Source organism: Sebastes fasciatus, chromosome 16 (assembly GCF_043250625.1).
Source record: "Sebastes fasciatus isolate fSebFas1 chromosome 16, fSebFas1.pri, whole genome shotgun sequence".
Taxonomy (NCBI): domain Eukaryota; kingdom Metazoa; phylum Chordata; class Actinopteri; order Perciformes; family Sebastidae; genus Sebastes; species Sebastes fasciatus.
Genome location: NC_133810.1, coordinates 15,071,478 through 15,093,849, shown reverse-complemented (window position 1 = coordinate 15,093,849; position 22,372 = coordinate 15,071,478). Strand labels below are relative to the sequence as shown.

Here is a 22,372-nt window from a genome sequence, read left to right as displayed (position 1 = left end):
TGTTGAACTCCACAGGCTGCGTGTTGGAGGACGGTGTCTGCTCCACAGTGTGTAAAAGCTCTCTGCTCTGAAAAAGATATTCCTTATTACTCATCTTTCCAATCACATACTTCAAACAAACGCATATACACTCGTGCATTTGGCATTGAAACCATCATCGTGCGACAGAATAGAGCGTACTTTTGGCTCACCTGTTTGGTTGATGAACATTTTACACAAAGTGGCTCCATATGCTGCCGACTCCAATAGTAGCCATTGAATGTCTGCGTGTCTGACCTGTATGCAGTGGAAATTATACCCTCTTCATCAATCTCAAGAGGTAACATGCAGTCTTCTAATTAAGAATAATATGGATCATCAATACAGTAATGAGCTCATGCCCTTTTACTGAAATTAAAGGTTAATCCGTGGAGAGTATGTTGTCTTCTAATTTATCTTGCAGGCAAAACAAACATGTTATTGTTTTGAGATTCTAAGCATTTCATTAATTTTGTATCTCAAGAGCAGGAAAACATGCAGTTTATAATTAATAACACTGAAACCCAGTCAGAAAATCACCTTTATTTCCATCAAACAACATTAATCACATGTATGTATTAAGAGACGTGTCAATCTATTTGGGAGTGGCCTTTCTTTTTTTTTTTTCATTTGATTGTGTCTTTTAAGGACTAGAAATCGAATATACTCGTTGGTTTGGTGCGGACATGCTTTCACGACCACGGACAGAGACTCGCTTAGAGTCCAGTTTCAGTGAGACAGCAGAGTCAAAGGTAGATTTACCCTTGATATAACTCTGTCACAGTGATTTTAGGAGGATGTATAAAATGTTTCTCATGTTTTGTCTCATAAATATTCAAACTCTTGTTACCACATAAATATTTCTAAATCACTTTTTACAAACCGTTGTATGCCCACCGCTCCTCTCGTAACATCTTTTGTACATATCTGTACTCCAACATAGAAACTGACTGATAGATGAGACCTGGTCAGAAGCCTCTTGACCAATCAGGTCCCAACAGTTATCACATAGACTATAAAATATGGACGTAGTCTCCGTGACGTCACTAATAGGTTTCTGGAGAGCGGTTGTGAAGCTCTGGCCGTCGGCATCTTTGCCGTGACGGCGCAGCCTAACTCACAGCTAATCCAAAAATGCTGAGGCGGGCCCGGGTGATGTACCAGAGTAGACAGCTAGCAGCTATCGACTTGGTGCGGCACCCACCTGTCACTCAAAGCGGCCACGCCCTCAATTATACCTCACTTTAAGCCTTAATATAATTTAAACGGGTGTTGTTATGAATGGGGAAATTAGCTATACAGACCAAAAACTTTTTTTTCGTACCAGGCTGTAAACATGTTTATTTTTGCTTTAAAGATGGACATTTTAACATGGGGGTCTATGGGGGATTGACTTGCTTTTGCAGCCAGCCTCAAGTGGCCACTTTAGGAACTGCAGTTTTTGGCACCTCTGAGCTGGCTTCATTTCTCAGCACCAGAAGTTGCCGCTCGAATTGCCCTAATGAAAGAAATGGTGCTGGTTTATTGATATTGATTTATCTTATTGATATATCATGACTATAAAGAAAGACAACATCATTATAAGTTTCAAAATGGTAGGCTGAGGTGTGTTTGAGAGACCGACAGGTGAGGCAGGAGTCCGAAATACAGAGCCGTTTCCTGGCCAGCTGCTGCACTACAACAATGTTACCCTCACCTCAAGGGTTCAGCCTTGCCTCAGCTTAACCAAACGTTTGCCACTTGTTCCCAATGGATCCGATCATCTTCATCTTGTCATTCCCACGCATGTGTACACCGGCCCTCCAGGTGCCCCATCTGGAGTCTGTACAGTCTTTGGATGGGCAATGCAGGGGCCTTCAGGGCTGAACTACCCCGTCTGCATACAGCTACAAGTGAGGGTACGTAGTGAACTGGATTCCTTCCCTCATCAAAATTCAAAGGAAGTGACCCAATCCAAACATGACCAGTGTGCCCATCACTTCATTGACTCTCTTACCCCCTTAAGAGTCAACACCAATGGACGACTACTTGCAGTCAAGCCGATTGGGAAGAAACTCTGGTGTCATAGCAAAGTCCTGGCGAAACATTTCTGGGCAAACTCTATGAGAAACTACCATCTGGATTTTCCACCATCAACTTGGACTCCTGCCTCATCTATGGGTCTCTCAAACACACTTCAGCCTTTACCCGCTTGCCATTACACACCAACATTGTTGCTCCAAATTTCTGCTGAGATACTTGATTTAATGTTAATAAGAAGTCAGGTCCTCGGTGTACTCTGTAGAATGTAAAAAAAATCTTATTATGACGAAAAACAGTGTAAAGTCTAAAGCCTCATCCTCTCTGAGGGCGCATTTATCATCAAACAGTACATAATGACTCCAGACAAAATGACTTTCTGCCACATCTGACACCTCAGAGCCTTTCTAATGAACCCAGTTTGAGATTTCATCTCCCGAGGAAGCAGGCTAATGACCCTTCTTGTAACAAACAAACCTTTTACCGTTTAGACTTTTGCCTAATTAATCTCACCTGCATCTATTAGCAGGTATTGCAGTGTCACATTTGGAGGGAAATGGATGGGAAATTGGGGCCTCTGTGCACTATGCTTTCCCCCAAGAGTACCTTTTCTGAAATAACAAGTTTCTTCAGGCTACACAGTAGCACATCATTTGATTTCGTAGAGGCTTAATTAAATGTTGGAACACAATACATGTGCAACCATCTTTCGTCCCCCATATTCAACCACGACTAATAAAAATACTAATTGACTAACTATACCTTGTTAGTAATGGGAAACATAAAGACAATTTCTCTAATTTCAAAGTGTGTCTTTCACACTTTGTATAAACTTGGAGTACGAGGAGACATAACGACATTGACAATGAATAGTATTTCCTGAGGGGGCTTTTATCACCAAACAGGACACGGTGACCCAAGACAAAAGGATTCTCTCCTGCCTCTTTGCTCCTGGGAACCCGGCTAATGAGCCCTATTTGTGATGTCATTACCAAAGGATGCTGGTTAATGACCCTGCCTGTAACAAACAAACCTTTTACTGTTCTGTCTTAAGCCTAATTAATCTCATTTGCATCCATTAGGAGGTTTTGCACTCTTGCAATTAAAACCCGAGTGTAATGGGAATGGGTGTACATACACTGATATTAATGAGTTTTCTAGTGTTCTTGAAAAGCTCAAGTGTAAACCTCCTAATTGTCTAATCGTCACCTATTCTCTGAAGGGCTGAAGAGATAGGCCTGCGATCTCAGCCCCTACACACCATCGTCGCCTTTCTATAATTAGTATTCTAAGTGTGATGAAGTTGCCATTAAACTGCTTTAGATTGTGTTCACAGTTACTTGCTGCGTTGGCATTGGACGCAATGCAGAATCATCAAAAGGAACGCAGTTCATTGGAAAATGGGCCGAAAGCTCACAAGACATCTTGAAGTTAGTTATGTGCAGCAGCAAAAAATTCCAAATGCTTCTAAACAACCTGGAAAAAAAGTAAAGGCTGCTAGTGATGATGTTCTGGGTAACTGAAATCAATCAATAAATGTACCAACTAATGTTGGGTATTTAAAGCGAGGTGTACATGATCTCTCAGAAACGCCGCAACATAATATGGTCATACTTGCCAAACCTCCTGATTTTCTAAGGAGTTTCTCACCCATTTTTTATTTGCCCCCTCCCGGTTTCCTCCCAGAGTCACAATTTTCCCACATTTCTCCCAATTTATGGCAATTTTTCACACCTTTTTTTTTTTCTCAACATGTTTCTGGCACTGTACGGCGTGTATAAGCCCTACTGTTTCTACCCAGACGACAATACAGCCTTCAGTGAGAGAGACTCAGAGAAAAATGGAAAGTACCAAGAGAAAGAAATACTCAAGCAGGGCAACAAATGAATGAAAACTGATGAATATTAACCTAGTTTACACCAGATTCCCACAAGTTCACACCAGAGGGGCGATTTATTCAGTTTTCTTTCCTGAGAAAAGTAATTTATAAGTAGGCCTATTTAACCAAAAAAATGCTGTTGCAGTGTACTTATTATTTTGTTATTTTCATTCTTTAAAAGTCACCAGAATGCAGGAAACAAAGTCTCTGAAACTCAATTTTTTCTGGAGGAGGACCACCAGACACCCCGCTTTGGTTTTGAAATCCACCCTATTTTTGAGCTCTCAAGGTTGGCGAGTATGAACCTGGTACAAATGGTGAAAATATAGGACGAACCAGCATTGATGTACCAACTATTCAATGTGACTGTTATAAAGGGATCCACCTCATGTCCAGATGTTTGTGTGCTCACCATGAGAGTAGACATGAAAACTTAAGGAACAATCCAGGTGCGTTGCTAAACGTTTTAGGGGTTATAATTAGGAATCCAACTTTTTCTCTCCCAACACCGATTTTGATACCTCAGTTCAGTGCATCTGCTGTCACCGAGTGCCAATCCAATACCAGTGCTCTCTTTCCCCCCAAATTTAAACTGTACGTCGCTGCGTGGAACTCATTGAGATTGTTTTTATGTACGTTAACATGAGGCCAGGTTGCTATGGTGCTAAAAACAGAGTCAGTGGCCCGCCGTGACTGAATGAATAAACACAGAATTACTTAATAACATTGACTAAGAAACTGTATTTAATGGTTCAGACACAACTGGCTGATACCTGATCCGCTCAATTAGGTCAGTATAAGGACCGAAATGCAGTGTATACAACTGAAACCCTAAGAAATATGGTGTCTCCATACTTTCAAAGCAGTTTGGAAGTCCAAGTGGTGATAGGGCCCAGCCAAGAGCCCAGCGTGACCCAGGAGAGCAGAGCAGATAAGAGCCATCTTCAGTGTTATTGTGCAGTGCAGTATACAGACTGTGAGATTTACTATCAGAGGCAAAGTCAGAAAAACACACTATGAAGTCATAAGTTAAGGAGGGGCTCTTTATTCAGTACTGAAATGTTGTTTTTTGGTCTGTCATTAAAGACAAGTAAACTGTCACAATAACAAGCTTGAATTTTTCATCTAAATTGGTCAAATTATGAGTTAGTACCCATGAGGAATCATCTCAGAACTATACTAATAAGTAAAGGAAGTGTGCTCAACTGCGGTTTTAACATCACTTCCTGTTAACTTAACATGAGAAGACTAGGTACACATTATTTTCGATTATTTAATGTAACATTAAACATTCATATTATGAGGGTTTAAAGGAAGGTTGGCCATTTGATTGTTCGTAGGCCTGTTTTGAATTGTCAGGTTTTCCTCAAAACGTAATGTCTCTTTAAAATATTTGCATTCCCACTTTCCCTTCCATTTAGTGAACGAGGGAAGAGATTAATTAGGCAAAAGGTTCAACAGTAGAGGGTTTGTTTGTTTACAGGCAAGGTCATTAAGCGTTGTTCCCCAGCGATGCCGTCCCAACTGGGACTCATTAGAGAGACTCTTAGAGGCACGATCCTTTTATCCTGGGTCATCACGTCCTTTGTGATAATAAAATGAATGTCAGTTGTAAATTCCAAGGGGAATCTCATGAAAGTGTCAGACAAAACAAAATATAAGTACATCGAAGAAATGTCTTCTGGGTTCCCTGCTATGCAACCGTATATTGTATGTTCAAGTCAATCCATGTTTGAATAGTACACCGACCTTGGCTAACTTGTGATGCCGTAAACCCATGACAAACTCTGTCTTGATGATTTGCACCAGGGCTGAATTTATGAGGCTCGGCTGGACTTTGATTTATGTAGGTTATTTGGGTAAAAATAGATACCTCGGCTACAGGCGCCTGATAAGACTGAGAAACCCTCCTTGAATTGATATGGGCAGAGAGTGGAGCTCCAGCAGTGGAGTTAGAGTTTCAGGACCATGGATAGCAACTTACAGCGCAGGTTTTTGTGAACCAGTCGGCTAATAGGAGGGGTTTCAAAAAGAAAGTCATGTACTCATTAGCAAAATATAATGTTTTACCCCAAATCACTAAATTTTTATGTGTTAAAGCTTTATGTGAGAATGATTTTTTAACAACCCCCCTCCTGCTGTTAACTACCTATGATTTATGGCTGCACATAAACTGCCTGATCTACATTTCTTTAATCCTGGTGTTGATTTATGATTCTTTTCACTCCAGGGTACTGGATGTAAAATGGGTACTTTTGTTCTAACTATAGAGGGCCTGTGTGAAATTGAAGTGTTAAACTTAAATATATTGGCTTTCTCTGGGGGGACATTACAGCTGTGTGAGCTCAGCACACTCTTTACCTTCCAATCTACACTAACTCTTCTAAAAGCAACACTTCCAATTTGCAATCCTGCCTTTATGTTGTTTACAGTGTTGTGACAGACATCATTTGTCTGATAACATCACTGCTATCCTTGGCCTTGGCCTTGGCCTTAGTAGTTTTGCAGACTGATGTAATGGGTGTTTTCTTCTTTTAAACTAGGGAAGCACTGATCCAACTTTTTCAGTCCCAATAGCGATACCTGGGCTTTGGGTATTGGACAGTACCGAGTACCGATCCGATACGAGTGTTTGATTAATAAGCTGTATGACTCACTGTGTGGAAGTGACTGGCATCATTCTTTTATGTGTAAGGCAACATCAGGCCTGACTTTAACATTGCTTTTCAAACTTTGTAAAACAAAATGTAACAGCGAAATGCATAGATACAAATTTAATGAATTGTTATTTATTATTGAAATAATAAGTATATAAACAGGCAACTTGGTAAAAAATCTTCAAAATTAACAGGAACCTGTTAATATGGGAGTGGACACATTTTCTTTATGCAAATGTATGTATATATTTATTATTGTAAATCAATTAACAACACAAAAGAATGACAAATAATGTCCAGGAACCCTCACAGCATAAATATACTTAAATCATAACATGGCAAACTCAAGCCCAACAGGCAACAACAGCTGTCAGTGTGTCAGTGTGCTGACTTGACTATAACTTGCCCCAAACTGCATGTTATTATCATAAAGTGGGCAGGTTTGTAAAGAGGAGACTCGTGGGTACCAATAGAACCCATTTTCATTCACATATCTTGAGGTCAGAGGTCAAGGGAGCCCTTTGAAAATGGCCATGCCAGTTTTTCCTCATCAAAATGTAATAACGTTAACGCTTTAAAGAAATTAATGGTGTTAAAACAAATTTCCGTTAACGCGTTATTATCACGTTAACTTTGACAGCCCTAATATAAAATTGTTTTCCCCTGCGCTCATGACACATGAAGTTTGTGTTTATGACCGACATAGGATGATTAAAATCCATATACAATTTATATCATTCCCTGATACTGCCTTTATCATCTGACAGGTGCCTTCAGAAAACACGACGCTCTCCTGACTTTAACTTTCCTAATGAGACTAATTTCTGATGTCATCACCAGAGCATGTTGGTTAATGATCTTGCCTCGAACAAATAAACCTTTTACAGTTTAGACTTCAGCCTAATTAATCTCATTTGCCTCTATTACAAATCACTGAACTACCAATTAAATCTCCCAATCACAATCTTCATCAGATACTACTACGTGTTTATACTGTAACAGTAATAGTACAGGTGTAATTTAATACGAGAGAACTATTGCTTTATCAGCCTTAACAAATCCATCCTAAAATGTCTCTGCTTAGAAGACTGGATCCTCAGTCTTTTTAAATATTTAATTTAATATTGTGAGACACAGAATAAAACTGCTTCTGTACATACAATTATTATATTTCCATTAATGCCCAAGCATGTTTGCCCCATCACTGTCTGTGGATAGTGAGTCTTATATAGAGTGACCTTAATTAACATAGACGTGAAATTAGATCATCAGCAGCATGATATCACAGCCATAAAGGTCATCTCTATATTCATTATATGTAGACCTCTACATACACAGAGGGGATACGGAGTAATCCCAAGAATATAAGAGAGCCTCATACTTTGTATTTAGGAAATTAGATGAGCCTCCATTGAGCTTCATATGTATATGTTCACATTTTAGTATATTTCTTATCCTGAGAGTGTTAAATTCTTTAATAAGTGGAAGGTCTGTGTTTGGCAAGAATCTGGCGATACGATACGTATCATGATACAGGCGTAACGATTCTATATATTGCGATACTGTAAGCAAGGTGATATATTGCGATTTTTTTTTCAAATCTAATTTTAGGAAAAACTGTCATAGTATAAAAAGCACAACACCATATGTATAAAATCTGAGTAAAAAACAGTCACTATGTGAAATCGCTACTATGGGGACTAACATCATTACATCCATGGATCCACAAGAGTCTCAGCTTTCCAGTCATATCCAATTTATGCAATTCTAAGACTGTTTAGGGACCCCAGTATGCAGAAATATTAATATTAATATAACACCATTTTTGGAACAATTACTCATGGGTAGTACCAATATTAAACAAATTTTCATTCACCCCTTTGAAAATGGCCATGCCAGTTTTTCCTCGCCAAAATTTCGCATAAATGTGGAGCGTTATTTAACATTCTTTACGACAAGCAAGTATGACATGGTTGGTACCAATGAATTCCTTACGTTTTCTAGTTTCATATGATGCCTGTATATTCACTCTAGCTTAGAAATTGATTGAACATATTGTGAACCAGGTGGTATGAAGTCAGATTAAATGCTTAGATGTGGAAATAAAAACACATGCCAGTTTACTTTGTCCAGCTGCATTGAAACCAAATGGCCACACGAGGGTAGTGGTTGACAGATTTCAATGGTAAAGAACATGAGAGGGTGCAAAAAGTTAGTGTGCACTCAAATGCACTCTGAATGATATAATAAGGTAGTACTCTTCTGAACAAAGTAAACTACAGAACATAGTGCTGGAGCTGTATGTATCAGTTTAGCATTATAGGATGATATGTGAGTGTGGTAAAACGTGAAACCAGGACTTTACAGTTTCTGATGAATTTTCAAATATAAATAGATGAGGGTATGAATGGTGATATCATTGTACTGTAATGTGCTGTAGTTGCATGTTTTGCATTCAGACTGTAATATTTGTACTGAGAGGGAAAAAAAAGGCACTTTGAATGCTCAGAAAGTGACAGACAGGTTGTCAGAGGCCAATGTTATGACCGCTCAGAGGATCAGCAGCTTCTCTCGAGCGAAGGACAACATGAAATATTCAAACTGCTGTGTCTGCATTTTTTTTTTTCACAGCCGTTTCAATGAGAAGCAGCCCATCACATAGTCATACTGCTCAAAGAGGCTCCCTGGCAGCTAATTAGCAGAGCTACAGAAGATGGTGCTGTGATTGATGGGAATGAGATTTAATGAGCACTAAACATTTAGTGACAACGCTGCATATTTCTCATAAGGCATTCAAACGCTTTATTGTCATTTTCAGAATTGAGTCAGTGATTAAAAAATAATGTATTGAAATATATTTGTGTGTGTTGCTGTAGTTGAAGCCACAGTGGTGTGCTATTGTCAGATGGGCGACAGAAAATAAGGCGATGATTCAATCTAAGTAAGAAATGCAGAGTTGTTTGTCTGATATATACTATTATATAATTCTGTTTAGAAACACAAGCATATGAATGCTGCGTGTATTTACTGTAGAATGTGTTAAAGTCAGGACATTACCCATAATTTGTATTTTTGACATTAGATTAGGTAAGAGAATTTCTCTTCATCTTAAACTGGACATAGTATAGGGTCACTGTATACCGTTATAAGTGACCCGTATTCATAAAAAAATGAAATGTTCTCAAATAAGGTGGACATAGATTAAAGGGACTGTATATAAGTTTGTACACATATAAATATTTTTTATTATTTTTTTTTTGCCAATGTGTGAACAGGTTGTAACCTAACCTAAAAGATGAGACCTTCTGCAACTTTCTGGGTTTCCTCTATCAGTCTGTAAACTGCTTTTAATGTGAAGAATGTAGGACGTTTTTTACGGGAAAATCCAACAGATGTGACGTCATGCCAAGCCCCCAGGAAGAGCGCCGGGCTTTGATGCAAATTTCCGTAGTGGCCAAACGGCGGTACTACAACTTCCGTGTCCATCAAGTGATGCCATTGGGCCCAAAAGGACTTTTTCCCATAGACTTACATTGGGAAAGAGACATCTTTAACTCTGTAACACTTGATTATCCCTTAAATCATTAGGTCCTAAAAGTTGTAAAACGCACTAATAGCCAAATCCAGAGTTATTTCCCTTCCTCCGTTCATGTGAATGAGACCCAGACTGGCTGGCTGGACCGAGGGCTGGGAGGCGGAGTTAAAGGAAACGCTATTGTGCCTGCTCTGTGGGCCCAATGGATGTGGAAGATCGCCGGATGATCCGGGTACTTTATCACTCGGCAGTCGAGCCATTTTGGCTTCATGTGCCACTGAGCAACGCTCATAGAAATGAACGGGAGCTCTTAATACATCCATGCATCATGCACGCTCACCAGTGCCTTTACTCTCTTCAGCTCCAGTACAGGGATAACAGTGTGCAACGATAGTTAAAGGGACTATTTGTAACTTTTTAAGCGTATAAATGTAGCGGGTCGCCACACATGCGCGTTCGCATATGCGCGCTCGCATGTGGCTGGAGCCTCGTCTCCGCTGCCTGCTCTCCTTCACTCAGAATGCGCGCGCGTGGTGAAACCCGTCTTGCAAAACAGGAATGTGACCAACGTCGTAGGGAAAACTAGGGTCAACATCGGCCGTGCCTTCGATTCACGGTTGGACCTTCGTTTGGTTTTAGGTATCAAAACGGACCCCCTTGGAAAGGGAAGCTAACATTACTGCCAAGCATGTGAAATATATAGTGATATTGTGGTTTTAGCTGTCAATCACGTCTCGTGTGTGTCGCCTCACTGTTTTGACCGATGCTCGCTCGCGTGTACATAGTGTGAGCACAAGCGCGAGCAACAGGACGCTGTCTGTCATTGACTTAATGCCCAGTGGTGTCACCGTTAACAAGCAATTTCTGATTCTTACATATCACCCCTTTAATAAACATCTGCAGTGTTTGTACCTACACTACTGATTTTAAGATATCATGCAGGTTTCAAACTGTGACACAAAAAGTGTGTGTTATTCTGTTACTAAAATGTACTGCTCAAGCATGGCATAATGAGTCCAAAATAACTGTACACCTTACACATCTAATTATTCATTCAAATAGCGTATCGATGGAGTGATTTCTGGTTCCTTGAGAAGACAGCCCAGCCAGTTGATTAGTACCTCTTAGCAGCTGCTGGTTATTCAGTATTCAGTACCATAGACGGTCGATTTGTTTGAAGTTATTTATGGAATGACAGTGCCATATGGTCACCAAGTATGTCTGTGATTCATTAGAGAAGCACCCGATGATTGGCCTTTTTAGTTGTCTTTTGTATAACTGCCATGGTGCCTGGATTATGTCTTAAGCATCAGCGCGACCTTTTCAATCATTCCATTAACCCGGGATGTGAAGGATATTTGTGATTCGTGTTAACCGAGTTATCTAATCCAAAATGAGCACCTGTGCCCTCGTCGGAAAGAACTTGATTGAAATTAATGTGTGAAATCGGAGCAATTAATGTTTGTCCTACAGTGAGGGATTAAGGTCAGAACTCTCTCTCTCTCTGTATCTCTCTCATAAACTCATTCCAGGCATTGACTACCTCTGCTTAGAAATTGACAGGCAAATCAACGGGTTTAATTAGTGTATAGATGTGAGACATCCGTACAGCTTGTTAAGACAGAATCGGTCCTCCTGGTCAAAGGCCGATCGACCAGCCAACTGTGTTTATGCACAGTCCAGGATGAGTCAAAACCCAGGCCAGGACTGCTGTCCTCTTTAAAACCTGATGTGGTCCTGATCAAAACCCACGTGACCTTTGAGCTTAGAGGCCAAACAGGAGTTCACAATATCACAATTCAGTACATAGGTTCCCATGGTTTGAATTACACTGCTGAGTAGCCAGAAAATGGAAATATTGACTGGAGCAGTACAGGTGTAAGCTGGGATTGATTGATTTTTCAATGCTTTTCTGATAGTCTCTGTTGGGCTTCTTACTAATCTAATCTGATTGTGTATGTGTGAGCTTTGGATGTATGAAGCAAGTCAACACAATTAATATGATGACATGCCAAACGTATAGAGTGGCCCGAGGGTGTATTTATCCTCAAACAGGGCACGGTGACCCCAGACAAAAGGATTCACTCCTGCCTCTTCCACTCCTGGGAGCCTCTCTAATGAGCTCCATTTATGATGGCATTGCCACTGAATGTCCATTAATGACCTTCCCTGTAACAAACAAACAAACAAACCTTTTCCTGTTCAAATTTAAGCTTAATTAATCTCATAAGAACCCGTCTCTACTCTAATGATTAAAACTGGAAGGGAATTTGTGGGGGGGAGCTGACATTTAATTTAAAGTAAACATGGTAACTGTGAAATGGTCAACCCTTCAGTGTCACATTTTTGTGATGGTTTAAAAAGCCGTCACTGACTTCCCCATGGCTCTTCCTCCTGGGGGAATCCCTGTCCCCATCTTTAATTCCAATCCTCCGAAAATCTGAAGTCTAATCTCAACGGGACTTCTGAGAGATCAATCCTTCCAAGGGCTGAGGGAGAAAGCGAACATTGACGGATACTAGAGAGCGCATATTCACCCAGCATTGTGATCTTTCATCATTTCCTCTCTGCTGTGGAATATCAATTGATGTACAAGTGTACATAGGGCTGGGTATGGTTTAAAAAATACAATATACCAAAGCAATTTTTTTTTTATATCTCACATTAAGTAGTGTTTTTTTCTAATGAACAATATATCAGCCTTTTCAAATTAATCATTTTAATTTTAACACAAAGCAGCCGTCCAAGAACCTTGCCAAAGTAAAATTGTCTAAAATGAGCAAAGAAATATCTAATCAAAGAATAAGTAGATAAGAAAATTCGTGCAGATATTCCAGTTTTCCAGACCAGTTATCTAAACTAGAGCTTTAGACCGATAAATCAACCAGACTCATATATTGGCCAATATGATCTTATTGCAGATATATCCTTATTGATGTATGTGTCGACCGATAAGTAACAAGAAATTGCAGTACAGAAATGCAAACGAAATCAGTTTAAGGTAATTCACTGACAAGTTGATTTTAAACTGTAAAATGTCTCGTTCATGTAACTTGATCACAATTTAAAAAAATAAAAGAAATAAAATGGATCTGAATCGAGATTGCTTGTTTATGTTATGTGCTTATGTTAAAAGAAATTAACTATCGGCCCATATTTTTAAACTAACAAATATTGATATCTTTAAAGAGGAACTATTATGCTCATTTTCAGGTGCATACTTGTATTTTGGAATTCTACTAGAACATGTTTACATGCTTTAATGTAAAAAAAACAAAACGCTTTATTTTTCTCATACTGGCTGCAGCACCTCTTTTCACCCTCTGTCTGAAATGCTCTGTTTTTGTTGTGATTGGTCAACCGAACAAAACTCTTGGGACTCCGCTCCAGCTCTGCTCTAACTAGCTTTGTTTGAGGGCGAGCCAAACTTGCTGCTTGGTAGGTATTATGCAAATGTGTTACTTGATGACATCACAACATTACGGAAAAAAGGCGGGACTTCAATCAAGGCGTTTCAGGCAATTCAGGAGCAGTGTTTCTGTGGGGGAGAGTAACTCCCTTTGGTGTGGACTTTGGGCTTTGTAACTTTGCACACCTCTTACATGCACAAAAAACCTACATAAGACACTAAAGGAAAGGCAAAAAAGCATAATAGGGCCTCTTTAAAACATCTGGTATCATACACACACCCAATGCAAAGGAGAAGTAAAAAGCAATGTCAAACAATTCAGTCTTTGTACACCAGGAGGTGTCCTCCATTGACCCCTTTTTTCATTCATATTAACAGCTGCTGTGTCCTTCTGTACTAGTGTACATGAACATTTCTCTCAACACTGTATCAGAACTCAGCAGTACATGTCTGATTGCTGTGACAGTGTGCTAAAAATTGTCGTACTTTGAGATGCAGCAGAAAGTTCTGGGTACTGATTTTGTGTGGGACAGTGATAGAAAATAAGAGAGGGGAAATAGAAAATCACATTTCCTCTCAGTTCACTTCGCTCCATACAGACAAAGTCATTAACACACGCTGTCCATCCAATGGAGAAGCAATTTCAAACTTTCCTCAGCTAAAGTTTTACGGGTAAAATTGTACTCTGAAACTATCTTCTCTTACTGGACATCATATGAGAGTTTAACTTCAGCAGTGTCTAACCAGACAGATTTGACCACCACCTGCTTCTCCCTTATCTTCAGAAGGCAGCCGAGGCACATCCAGCAATCAATAACCAGTAATCACCAGACCACAAACTGGCACACTCTTTTCCATATGCCACATCGTGAACTTCTCACATTCAGCTAGTGATGCCTGCTATTCAATCAGTGCTTGATGGGCTGTGAGGCATCACAGGGAACGTGTTCCTGCGGAGGAAAGATGGAGGCCATTTAAAAAGTGGCCTGAAGTTCAGATGCTCAGATATGATTGAATTCCCTGATAGCAGCAGCTGTTCAACAATGTTCACATTCATTTTAGAAAATCTCCTCTTAGTTCGCAGTTGGCCTCCCAGACATTCACATATAGAGCAAGACGATGAGTCATCGCACAAGTCAAGGACATTTGGTGCCTGGACTAAAGAACTCTAATGAATCTTTTCTCTACTCTACTTTCTTTATCTGCCTTTTTCCGTTCCTCCTTTTTTTTTACCGGGCTCAGCTTAAACCCTGTCCCTGCGTCCTTTACAAAGTCACTCAACTGGATAAAGTCATTTACCTGGATGAAGGGGAGCGAGAGAGGATGATAGACAGAGAGAGGGAGGCTGGGCCATGTGTGGCAGAGAGGAAGTCTTTGACAAACACGGTGTTTGTGTGGAGAATTTAGTAAAATGGCAGAGGAACACAGATATGGAGCAGCGGCAAGTGAAGTGCACGGAGAGTGCAGAGTTGAAGCCTGAATACTTTGAAATGACAAATTCAGTCTTTTTCCACCAACATCAGAACACTGTGCTGTCTCTACCTCTTTATTTATGTCCCAGAATCCCAAACAAATAAAAAAAAAGGTGATGAATGAAGAGACAAATACCAAATAAGGGAAAGAGAGAGAAGATGGCAGGCTGAAGATGTTGAAGTAACAAACGAAAGATTGTTAAATGTCAGTTATTTAACTGAACGCATGGTGCAAAATTGCGTAAAAGATGATTAAAACTAAGATGGTGATCAACATAATACCTGCTGAACATCAGCATGTTTGCATCATTTAGCTCTAAGCACCAAAGTGCCAGCCCAGTCGCACAGCAGTTTGTGAAATAGTCATAAAATCCATTGTAATGATTTTGATTAAAAAAAATGTCGTGATGGTCAGCACAAAATCAATTCCAAGTAATTGTGAAACGGGAAGTATAAAGAGGAGAAAGGAGGAGGTCGGGGTGGATGGGTAGGTCAAAAAACCAAGGACTTTCACCCATGAGACCGCTGTTTGTGTCCCATGTGAAACCACAAGTCAAAGTTGATTTATTTGCCACGTACCTTCCGTACTTAAGTTACTTCCAGAGTGATTTTAACCCAAACCGTGATCTTTTTGTAAATCTAACTAAGTCGTTTTTGTCACAGAACTTCCGTACTTAAGTTACGGCACTTCCGTTGTTATTTTAACCCAAACCACGATCTTTTCCTAAACCTAACTAAGTAGTTTTGTTGCCTAAGCTTAACCAAGTCGATCTTTTCCTAAGCCTAACTAAGTAGTTTGTTGCCTAAGCCTAACCAAGTCAATCTATTCCTAACCCTAACTGCGTGGTTTTATTTTGAAATTGACACATACGTCACGGGTTGTTGAAAGTCGTGCTGTGCGTCACGAATGTCCATGTACGCGAATCAAATAGATTACATTTTGTGACTATTTCATGAACTGCCCTGAGATTGTGTTGAATGTGCCTAAGCATGGTCTCACAGAGCAGCTAAGGACATGCATATACAGCACACAAACACATTTTTAAAAATTTTGCACAAACGTCCACTTGCGGGTGTCGTATCTTTCCTGCGACAGTGCTGTTGAAGTGATGAGGAAGGATGCTCCGCGGACACTGTTCTTTTTGGTATAATAGAGTTTATTACAAACAAGCAACAAATGTCATAACGGACGTCTAGAGCGTCCGGAGGTCTCAAGTCAAATCTGAAAGTCCTGCACTTCGGGGCTCTCGTGCCTCCTTATATCGGGTTCATGTCATGCAACATCTGAGCTGAGCGTATGACCATATATGGCTCCGTTATCCTACATGTTTATCTTTCAGCCCCTGGTCTTAGTATGACCATGTGTGTCTCCACGTATGCTTCTTACACATATGTTTTCAATTAGGGGCCTCGCTGTCTTGTGCAAGACCTGAAAATATACCACACGGGCTCAAGGATGAACTGATTAAATTCTGTTGGTCAAAGGTCACTGTGACCTCACAAAACACATTTTTGGCCATAACTCAAGAATTCATATGCTAATTATGACAATTTCACAATCTTTTTTTTTTTTTAAATTAATAATAAATTAATGGGATAAAATGATGACATTTTCGACAGACATGGGTGTAAACTGCAACTTGACTGGTTGGCGGAGGCATACAACCATGAGGCGGTAATTCTATTTTTTTTTTTTAATCCCATCCTTGTAGATACCTTGTCTTCTGTTTTATTCACACCCTCTCACACAGGCTTTCATTTGTTCGTTTTGTTCCTTTATTGATGGATGTCGTTTTGCTGTGCAGCTCTTAAAGCTCAACTGAGCCCTGTTGGCAGTCTCTCAGAATCATTTATGAATATACATCAAGCCGGATGTCAAAACGAGTCAAGCTTTTATCTTTGAACACTGCTTTCTCAATGGTTAGGTCTGTCTCTCGTCAGCCTCCATATACAGCATGACAGTGTATGACACACTGCCATGTCACCTGACATAACAAATGATAATGTCTCACATTTTGATGTCATTGTTATGTAAAAGCAGCTCCTACACTGCTGACACAGTCAAATTCTCTCATCAAGGGTAAACAAATTGGAGGTGAAAACGATGATCAACACCAGCAGAAATACATGAATACAAGATCTATCTCTCTATCTATCTATCTATCTATCTATCTATCTAATCTAATCTACAAATATCTTACATTGTAATGTGTTAAATTATAAGAACAGAAATGCCTATTTATTTAGCCTCCTGTTTCAAAAGTATCTATTTATTAAAGGGACTGTTTGTAAGAATCAGAAATTGGTTGTAACAGCGACACCAGTGGCCGTTAAGTCAACGAAAGTCAGTGTCCTGTTGCTCGCGCTCGCCCGTGTGTACGTGCTACGTAAATGTGAGCAAGCATCGCTCAAAACAGTGAAGCGACACACGTCAGCTAAAACCACAATATCACTATATTTCACCTGCTTGGCAGTAATGTTAGCTGACCAGACGAAGGTCTCTCCATGAATCAATGCTGATCTTAGTGTTGGCTTTTCCTGCTTCAGCCTCCCGACCGCTGTCAGAAGGAACAGGGGAGAGACGGGCACCCGGTCGGAGACGATAACGTCTCTCGCTGCGGAGCCCCGTCACTTCACAAGACACGGAAATCCTCTGTTGGTCTGGAGGAGCTGCAGCATTTATTTCTGCACAAACGTCCACTGTACATTCACTAGATATTCTCAGAGCTAAACTAACTCTCCTGCAGTGTGTAGTGTGCGCGCATGCACGTGAGGTGGAGTGAGATGTGAGTGAAGGCAAGCAGGCAGAGGAGCAGAGTACAGCAGAGACTCCGGCCCTGGAGACCAAAGCTACGGTCTCCCCCGTGTCCTCCGACCGCGGCCAACACTGTTTTGCAAGACAGGCTTCACTAGATATTACTTTGCGGTTTTAGTGCTTCCGTGTTGTTTGTGTTGGAGTCTGAGTCTGAACAGCGTAGCCACAGGTGAGCGCGCATGGGACACTGACCCGGATTGATTTATACGTGTAAGAAGTTACAAACAGTCCCTTTAACTTAGCTGACGTTACTTGTTGTTAGGCTAACGTGGGAGAACTACTCAGGTTCTTCCCGAACTCGTAGACATCGTTGCCAAAAGCAACGTTACATAGAAAGTAAAGTTAAAAATGGAAAGTTGTACACTTCTCAGGACAGCTTGCATTGAAACGTATGCACATTGTAGGGAGACACCACCGCAGTAATGGCGACTTGTTAACTTCCGGTATTTCCCCAGATTCGTCTATAACTGGCGTCCTGTTTCTAAAGTATCTATTTATTAACGACAATTAATTTCTCTGAACGCAGGTGAAATCACACTGATTCCATTGTCAGACACTTGTTCCCATGCAACACATTAATTTGTTCAAGAGTCCAGATTACATGAGAAAAAAGGCAAACCATTACTTGTTTGTGAAACAAATAATCATAATAAAAATCCCTGATGATTTCACAAAAATATGTTTGTCGTTTTCACTTTCATCTATCCTTTGCCTAACATGCATCAGTTGGATATAAATGAATATCCTCACACACACATTCCTGCTGTTTTCCAGCTTTTCATGTTTGACCTTTAGTGACTGTGAGAGGGTTGATGAGCTCCGGGGTGCAGAGAGATACTGACTATCTCAGGCTGATCGTGTCTCTCCACGGTTTATCTGTCTCAGTGCTGATGAGATTAACACCGCCATGCCTTTCTGTTATATCTCCCTATGCAGACCTCTACCAGCCTCGGACTCGTTGGTGCTTTAAAGAGAAGCGGATGAGATATTCAAGACCTTTTTCTGGTGAGTGATGATGTGACATGGAGCAAATTTACAAAACTTTTTTAACAAAATATAACAGGGAAACACTTCCTGACTGTGTTTCATGTCTAACACAGTGCTGCAGGAAGTCAACATCTCCTGACAGTGATGATAAAGTGCACTGACGTAAAGAACACTGCTAACTCGCCACTTTTATTTGACCTTTTTTATTAATGTTTCGGTTGGTTTTCTATGCCTACAACAATCACATGCATGGTTAGATTCTGTCTCTTCCTCTTTCGCCCCCTTCACTGATAAACTGACCTGCTGTCAAATGATGATACATGTGTGCTGTTTCCCAGAGATCAGAGGTCTGTTCGGCAAGACAAGGTTGGTAACTTATCCCATGTTCCTGGTGATGCAATATGACAGTCTACTCAAGCATCTCCTGCTTGCACGAACATGGCACTTATACCAGCCTCCTTGCCTCATCTTACCAGTCTCTTTCTCTATACCACTTTTCTCTCTCTCACCCTTTGCAATATGCAATCACTCAGTAGATTAGAAAAATTGTTCTCTCTGTGGGGGTATCCTGAATGTATAGTTTGCAACAATTTGCAAAGGCTGTCAGTCATTCCAGTTTTTCAAATCAGAACTTATACATATATATATATACACCGTTACTGTATATTTGTCACTTTGTTAATAAGATAATACTAAGTTAGTCTGACAAAACTGCTGTAGACTGTGCAAGATAACATGAAAAGCATTCCTCTCTTGAGGAGATATGTACAATAAAAGTGGAAGTATTCAGTTGTGTAAGATGAACACTTACTGTAATAGTCATTTAAGTGTGTTTGGCTCTGTGCATATCCCAGTGTGAGGGGGATTACACATGCAGTTCATTGGCCAGCTGCTGAAAATGATGAAACTGGTTGTAAAAACTATTGATTTTGGATTGTAACAGGACACTTGCCAGGGAATCTCCCCAGTCCTAAATTGGCCTGATGATGCTTCAGGAGGCTAAACAGCCACATTGGCCAGTCTGGGATCCGAGTCCTGCTCGTATCGGTAATGGTAGACCTCCATCTGGTCTCTGCACGCGTCCCTGATGTTGTTGAGCCACCTTTTGATGCCTCCCCTGTTCAGATACAACACCATCAGAAACACCACCCCGATCAGAGCCAGCACTATCCCCAGGAACACGTATGAAACCGCTTCCAGGTTCTCATTCATACAATCCACATCCTCCTCGCGGAGCTTCTCCACGGGGACCCCCCTCTTGGCCTCCGGCTCCATGCACAGGAGCCTGCCTGCATCCGGGCACTGGGACGAGTTCTTCAACCAGTAGTAAAACGCCTCCAGCTCACATGTGCACCGGAACGGGTTCAAAGACAGGTAGACGCGTATGCGCCTTTGCTGGTACAGAATAGTGACATTTTCCCCTCCTATGCTCTCTATGGAGTTATTTACCAGCACTAACAAGTGGAGGTTGTGCATGTCTGTTCTCAACAGTGGGATGTGTTTAAGCATGTTCCCAGCCAGCTCCAGTCTGTGCAGGTTGCGCAGATTTTGCAGCGCGTTGGAGAGCTGCTGCTCTGCGGCCGGAGGCACGATGGAGTAGTTCAGGTACAGAGACCGCAGCTCCGTGAGTCCGTGGAAAGCTCTGGCTGAGATAAACTCCAGCTGGTTGTGGCTCAGATCCAGCGCATGCAGTCTGGGGAGTCCCAGGAAGGCGTAAGGTTCAATGGTTTGTATCCCGTTATAGGACAGAAAGAGCGTCTTCATTTGCAGCAACTCTCCCGTCCCGTTGCTCATGAACGCACCGCGCTGTAAAGTTGAAATGTTCCTCCCCTTGAGTATCAAGGTGGACGTCCACTCCGGGATGTCTCCAGGTACCTCTCCGGTGTCCTCTCCGTCTCTGCAGGTCACTGTCAACGAGTCTCTGGCACAGACGCAGGACGACGGACAGGCGTCCTCCGTCCTGACAGAAGAGAACAACAAACACAACACCGCTGCGTAACACAAACACCACTGGTTCCAGATAGAGAGGAGACACTTTGAGTTGTCGGCGCTGTAAAATATCCACATCTTCTCTCTCATCTTAGAGTCTCACAGCTGCTCTGTGCAGATGTGTCTTCTTGCGTAGAGAAGAAGGTGACCGACTACAATCCTGTAAAGTGGAATCAGTCCAGCTTCGGTTACTTTGAACCATCAGAAGAGACAAAACAGTCTTTCCACAAGGTCCCCTCGGTGCTCTGTGTCTCTGTCCGGAGAAGAGAGGACTTTTCTTCTTTGGGATATTTACGCATCGGTGCGGTGGACAACAGCAGCCTAGTGTGGCTGCGTTGGAAAGCTGCTCATCCTCAGAGCAAACCTTGGTGGTATTTACTGACGCCTGTCACTGAGAGAGAGAGAGAGAGGGATAGGGAGGGAGAGAGAGAGAGAGAGAGAGAGAGAGGGAGGGAGAGAGAGAGAGTCAGAGAGTGAGAGAGAGAGAGGTAGAGGGAGGGAGGGAGAGAGAGAGAGAGAGAGAGAGAGAGAGAGAGAGAGAGAGAGAGAGAGAGAGAGAGAGAGAGAGAGAGAGAGAGAGAGAGAGAGAGAGAGAGAGAGAGAGAGGGAGAGAGAGATGGAGATGGAGAGGGAGAGAGAGAGGGAGATAAAGAGGGAGAGAGAGAGAGAGAGAGAGAGAGAGGGGGAGAAAAGGGGGAGAGAGATAGAGATTGAGATGGAGAAGGAGAGAGAGAGAGAGAGAGAGAGAGAGAGAGGGGAGAGAGAGAGAGGGAGAGAGAGAGAGAGAGAGAGAGAGGAGAGGGAGAGAGAGAGGAGAGGAGGAGAGAGAGAGAGAGAGAGAGGGAGAGGAGAGAGAGAGGGGGAGAGAGAGAGAGAGAGATGGAGAGGGAGAGAGGAGAGAGAGAGAGAGAGAGAGGGAGAGAGAGGAGAGAGGGGGAAGAGAGAGAGAGAGAGAGAGGGAGAGAGAGAGAGAGAGAGAGAGAGAGAGAGAGAGAGGGGAGGGGGAGAGAGAGAGAGATGGAGAGGAGAGGAGAGAGAGAGAGAGAGAGAGAGAGAGAGGAGGGAGAGAGGAGGAGAGAGAGAGAGATGGAGAGGAGAGGGAGAGAGAGAGAGAGAGAGGGGGAGAGAGAGAAGAGAGAGAGAGGGGAAAGAAAGAGAGAGGAGAGAGGAGAGAGAGAGAGAAGAGAGAGAGAGAGAGAGAGAGAGAGAGGAGAGAGAGAGAGAGAGAGAGAGGGAGAGAAGGAGAGAGAGATGCGTTTTGAAATTTCTAAACAATCATTTATTCAGATACAATATTTCTACATTCACAATGATTTGCAACAAAGACCATATCACATGCTATAATACAAAGCATTAAAAAACAATACTTGATTAATTAAATTAAATTAACACTTCTGCAAAAGTGGTCTCCAAGTCCTTTAAAGAGAAATTCATAATCCCACACATTTTTGTAAAGCATCTAAATCCTCCATTTTTACATAATATTTATATTCTAGCAATACCCGTGCTCTAACTATAGACTCTTGAAAACTAATAAACAGTCACACCTCTATCCAGTTTTTCTTTCCTGCTTAAATAGATTGCCAATTTTG

At 41.4% G+C, this 22,372-nt stretch overlaps 1 protein-coding gene across 1 annotated transcript; it reads right to left on the bottom strand.

The window, feature by feature from the left end:
- Positions 1 to 18,806: 18,806 nt before the first annotated feature.
- On the bottom strand, positions 18,807 to 21,185 carry tpbgl (trophoblast glycoprotein like). The gene has a single exon (XM_074610445.1). It carries the CDS (start codon positions 20,868 to 20,870, stop codon positions 19,791 to 19,793), a length of 1,080 nt encoding a protein of 359 aa, XP_074466546.1. The 5' UTR covers positions 20,871 to 21,185; the 3' UTR covers positions 18,807 to 19,790.
- Between the last annotated feature and the right edge of the window lie 1,187 nt (positions 21,186 to 22,372).